Source organism: Octodon degus, unplaced genomic scaffold (assembly GCF_000260255.1).
Source record: "Octodon degus isolate 3935 unplaced genomic scaffold, OctDeg1.0 scaffold00005, whole genome shotgun sequence".
NCBI classification, from domain to species: Eukaryota; Metazoa; Chordata; class Mammalia; order Rodentia; family Octodontidae; genus Octodon; species Octodon degus.
In genome coordinates, this window is record NW_004524581.1 from 22,655,064 (window position 1) to 22,660,472 (window position 5,409).

Consider the following 5,409-nt stretch of genomic DNA (forward strand, 5'->3'; position numbering starts at 1 on the left):
TGCGTAGACTGGACTAGTAGTGATCCGCCTGTTTATAGCCTCTCAAGTGCTGAGATTACAGGCATGCACCACTACACCCAGTCTCAATCATCATCACAGCGCACCCCAGGGGTGGGGCCAGCATGGCAGGGCAGGGGATAGAACTCCCGGCCCCTGTGTCTGCCTAACCAGGCGCTTCAATCCGCTGAGATATTTGGCCAGCCCAGAATCACATTTTCTGAATAAAAAATAGCTTAAATTTTTTGTGCTATTTTTGGAAGAACTGGACAATACATAATTTGGATAATGGAACAGTAAAATATCTAGGCCATATTGATAGATGATGGGAATAGAGCAGAACAAGTGAAATGAAACTCTTGAAAGTTTTCTTATGTGTCTAAGCAAGATTATGAACTGGAGGGGCTGGGGAGATAGCTCAGTGGAATAAGTGCTTCCCTGACAAGCGCCAAGGGCTTGAGTTCAATCCCCAGTTCTGTCAAAAAAAAAAAAAAAAAAATGGGGCCAAGGAGATGGCTCAGTAGGATAAGCGCTTGACTGGCAAACACAAGGATCTGAGTTCAATTCCCGGTTCCGCCAAAAAAAAAGAAAAAAAAAGGTCCCTTACTTCGTGCTGGGGAGGTAGCTCAATAGATTACGTGCTTGCCTGGCAAGCGCAACGCCCTGAGTTCAATCCCCAACGATTATGAACTGGATATGGTGGTGCATGCCTGTCCTGATGTTCAGGTAGAAAGATCATGAGTTTGAGACCAGCCTAACCACACAGTGAAACCTTGTCTCAAAAAAAAAAAAAAAAAATTACTTAAAAACCCTACCATACCTAGGGGTCAACCAGATAGCTCAGCAGACTAAAGTGCCTGCTTAGGCAGAGCCCAGCAACAGGGGTTCGATCTCCAGTGTGACCTGCCAGCCCCATCCCTGGGGTGTGCTGAGACTGCAATTGAGAATGGGCGTGGTGGTGGCACGTGTCTATAATCCCAGCTCTTGGGAGGCTGAAAACAGGAGATCTTCATAGTAAGACCCTGTAGATCCTGTATTAAATACAAAAAAACAAAAGAAACCCTCTACCATACCATATTCTATTTTCAGTCGACTTTGTTACTAAAAAATGGTTTGGGGGCTGGGAAGATGGCTCAGCAGAATAAGCGCTTCCCTGGCAAGGGCCTGAGTTCAATCCCCAGTTCTGCCTTCTGCCAAAAAAAAAAAAAAAAAATGGTTTAGGAAAGTACTTATCTGAAAGTTAGACTGCCTGGACTGACTAATAGTCTAGTTTTCAGTCAGGGCTTTTCTGCTTTTACACCCTGATCCAAACATTGGAAGTGCCCACCAGCACCTCCCTCCTCAGCCCTCCACAGAAATATCAGTGAATCTCCACAGCTGAGTTTTACTATAGCAGACTGAAGAGAAAGGTCAAGAGATGCAAATGTAGGACTGGGAAAATGGCTCAGTGGAATAAGTGCTTCCCTGGCAAGCGCAAGGGCCTGAGTTCAATCCCTGGTTCTGCCCCCCCCCAAAAAAGAGATACAAATGTGATATAAAAGGTGACCTGAGGGGCCGGGGAGATAGCCCAGTAGAATAAGCGCTTGCCTGGCAAGTGGAAGGGCCTGAGTTCAAGCCTTGGTTCCACCAAAAAAAAAAAAAAAAAAATCCAGAAGTGCCTAAGGTGACCAAGTCAATGAATACAACTACTTTGGGGATGAGAATCCATTTGTGGAGATTTCTGTGCCTTGACAGAATATAAAGTAGCAACCATGAAAGAGTCCCTATTGAGAGAGCATTTTTTTTTTTTTTTTGCATTTTAGGGAAGGGCCTACAGGGTGTTCAGGGCCTCACTACTAGATCGGACTCGTAGTGATCCACCTGTTTACAGCCTCCCAAGAGCTGGGATTACAGGGGTGCGCCACTACACCCAGTCTCAATTGCCAACTCAATTCTTCCCCCCAACCCCCAGGGTGGGGCCAGCACGGCAGGTCCACGTATGGAACCCCCGGTCCCTGCACCTACTTGCAGGCGCTTTAATATGCTGAGCTATTTGGCCAGCCCTCTGAGAGAGCCATCTTTTCTTTCCTTTTTTCTTTTTTTGAACAGGGCCTCAGGTTGACCTTGAACTTAACATAACCCAAGCTAGCCTCAAATTTGTGTCAATCTTCCTGCCTCAGCCTCCTGAGTGCTGAGATTAAAGGCATATACCACCATGCCCAGCTCAAAACCATCTTTCTAACAGAGCACCTGCCATGTCTCTCTGGAATAGAGACAAAGCTGAGAGAGGCAGGAAAAAATGGGATAAAGTCAAGACCTTGCATTTCTCATGTGGTAAAAGAAACTTACGTTAGGTGAAAGACTTCAAGCCAGTCTTGAAATCCACATATGCAGGAGTCTACTACAGGATATCTACACAGAAACAGGCAGGCAGACTCTTGGGGGCCTAGGACAAGGGCAGGTGAGGGATGGGAATGTGGCTGCTGACATGTGCAGACTTGGGGGAGGGGTGCTGAAGACATTCTAACACTGATGGTAGGACAGCTGTATGATTCTGAAATATCTAACATTGCTGCCATAAACTGTATACTTTAAATGGCTGTATTTTATGGCTTATAAAAAACTACTTATTGAGCTGGGTGTCATAGCAAACACCTCTAATCCCAGCGCTCAGGGGGCTGAGGCAAGAAGATCACTGGAAGTTTGAGAACATCTGGGGTGCAAAGCAGTGAGCTCAAGGCCAGCCTAAACTGCACAGTGAGACCTTGTCTGTAAAACACAGAAAAAAAAAGTTATTGGTTTGTCTAGTATTTTATATAATACTCCATATCTTTAAACTGCTAATACTCTCTTGGACAAAGTTTAAGGTTAATGACTTACAGTTCCATCTCTCAGTGCCCTCCTCAGTAGTCTTGCCTGACTAAGAGGCCACTATTTATTTTGGGTTGCAGGAGTTAGATAAAAAAAATTCAAAAAATTATAGAGGCAAATGGTAAAAAGAAAGATGGGGCAGAGTTAGATTGCAGGTTCACAGAATCAGGCTTTCAAAGACTAAGTTGGGTTTTATGACTTCCTGAAGGTTTTGTTTGTTTGTTTTTTGTGGAACTGGGGATTGAACTCAGGCCCTTGTGCTTGCCAGGGAAGCGCTTATTCCACTGAGCCATTTCTCCAACCCCATCCTTGGGTTTTATGACTATGTTGAAAGATTTCTTAAAATGTCCTAGGCTAAAGCCTCCTTTTTTTTGGAAACTGGGTCTCATTACACAGGGCAGCTTGAATTTGCTTGTGTAGCTCAAGCTGGTCGGGAACTCACAGGGATCCTCCTGCTTCAGCCTCTTCAGTGCTAGGATTAGACATTTACCACACCCAGGTTTTTTTTTGTTTGTTTTTTTTTCTATTTTTGTTCTTACTCTGTAAAGTTAGGTAATAGTTTAAATTCCAAAACCAGTTGGGTGGGTAGCACATGCCTGTGATCCCAGCACTTGGAAGGCCGAGACAGGAGCATCACAAGTACAAGGCCAGCCTGGGCTATATAGTGAGATTTTTTTTCTCAAAGAACAAACCCAACAAAAAACCGAAATAGAGCTGGAGAGATAGTTCAGCAGTCTAAGCATCTGCCTGGCAAGCACAAGGACCAGGGTTTGATCCCCAGCCGAAACAGGCATGGTGGCACACACCTGTAATCCCAGTGCTGAGGAAACTGAAACAGGAGGATCACTAAGAGTCTGAGCTGCGTAGGAAACCCTGTACCAAATACATAAAAATAAACAAACAAAACAACATAAATGCCAAAGCCCAACCCAGAAACAAATAAAGAGAACCTTACATCATTCCGGTCTTTGGTCAGTCTTTCCTCCAGCTCCTGTGCTAACTGCAAAAGCCACCACAGGACCTAAAAAGGTATTATTATTGTTAATCTAGGTCTCTAGATAGTGGATTTGTTCAGTTCTAACTCAAAGGGATCTATGTAAAATGGTTCCCCCACAACCATGTCATCAGAATCCCAGTACTATCCTGCCTGAGTCTAAGTTAACTTCCTTTTTCTGCTGGCATGTCATCTTGATGAATGTCAATCATTTTTCAGCTCTAAGAAAATAAAGACCTCAAACTTGAGTACAATGCTCCAGGCTTTCTACATTTCCACCTACTTGCTGGGTGCAGTGGTTCACATTTGTGAGCCTAGCACAAGGGTAAGAAGAAGAGTTTAAGGATAGCCTGGGCTGTATAGAAAGACCCTGCCTTAAAAAAAGTTTATCCCTTAAAAACAAAACAAAACAAACCCTGAGAAACTTCAATTCTATTTTGGCTTTTTTTTTTTCATTATTATTTTTTATTTATTCGGTACAGGGTCTTGCCATGCAGCTAAGACTCATAGGGATCCTCCCCAGCACTGGGATTATAGGCATGTGTCACCATGCCTGGTTTCGGTGGCCAGCACAGCACACCCAGGGTTCTGGGGCCAGCATGGCATGTGGTACTGGAGACTGAACTTCGGTCTGGTGCTTGCCAGGCAGGCACTAAGAATGCCAAGCTATCTCCCCGGCTCTGTTTATTTTTAAGGCAGGGATGTGTTATGTATTTCATGCTGGCCTTGAACCCACTATGTAGCCTAGGCTGCCTTCAAACTCAAGGTGATCTTCCTCCCTCAGCCTCCCAAGTACTGGGATTATGAAAATGTACTACCATACCCAGCTTACTTTTTTTATTAGTTGAAAGAAAAGGATAGGGCTCGGAAGATAGCTCAACAGCCTAAGCACCTGCCTGGAAAGTGTAAGGTCTTGAGTGTGACCCCTGGTACCACAAAAAAAAAAAGTAAGAGACAAAAATGTAAATCCCAAGTTAAGCAAATCAATTTCAAAACAAAAAATAAACTTTTGACCTATTAAACTTCAAGACAGACTTGGGGACACATGCCTGTAATTCCAGCACTCTGAGAAACTTGGAGGAACACAAGTTTGAGCCCAGCCCAGGCAATTTAGTGAGACCCTGTCTCAAACCAAATTAAACAAGAAAACCCCCAAATATATTCTGAAGTTTCCAAAATCTATCCACTAACCCCTTTAAAAGAGACAGCATTAGACGGGCATGGTGGTGCATGTCTGTAAACCCAGCACAAAGGAAACTGAGGCCAGAGAGTTCAAGGCCAACCTGAACTACATAGTGAGACCTTGTCTCAAAAAAAACAGAAACAAAACAAAACAAAAAACCCAAAAACAGAAAAGAGACTGCATTGAGCTGGATGTGGTGACAGATGCCTGTATTCCTAGTTACTCAGGAAGCTGAAACCAGAAGATTGCAAGTCTGAGGTCAGCTTGAGGAACTCAGTGACATGCTACTGCAAAACAAAAAGGGGCTAAGATGCAGCTCAGAGGTAGTGCTCCCCTGGGTTCAATCCCTAGCACCACCACCACCACCACCACCACCACCACCACC

The 5,409-nt window shown here is 44.3% G+C and overlaps 1 protein-coding gene across 5 annotated transcripts in view; it reads right to left on the bottom strand.

The window, feature by feature from the left end:
• Polh (DNA polymerase eta) overlaps window positions 1–5,409 on the bottom strand; it is a 34,507-nt gene that overhangs the window by 5,606 nt on the left and 23,492 nt on the right. For all 5 annotated transcript variants that reach the window (XM_004624115.2, XM_023719587.1, XM_023719593.1 and 2 more), the window contains one exon: window positions 3,803–3,868. In XM_004624115.2, the coding sequence (XP_004624172.1) occupies window positions 3,803–3,868 (66 nt within the window). The remainder of the gene's footprint in view (window positions 1–3,802; window positions 3,869–5,409) is intronic.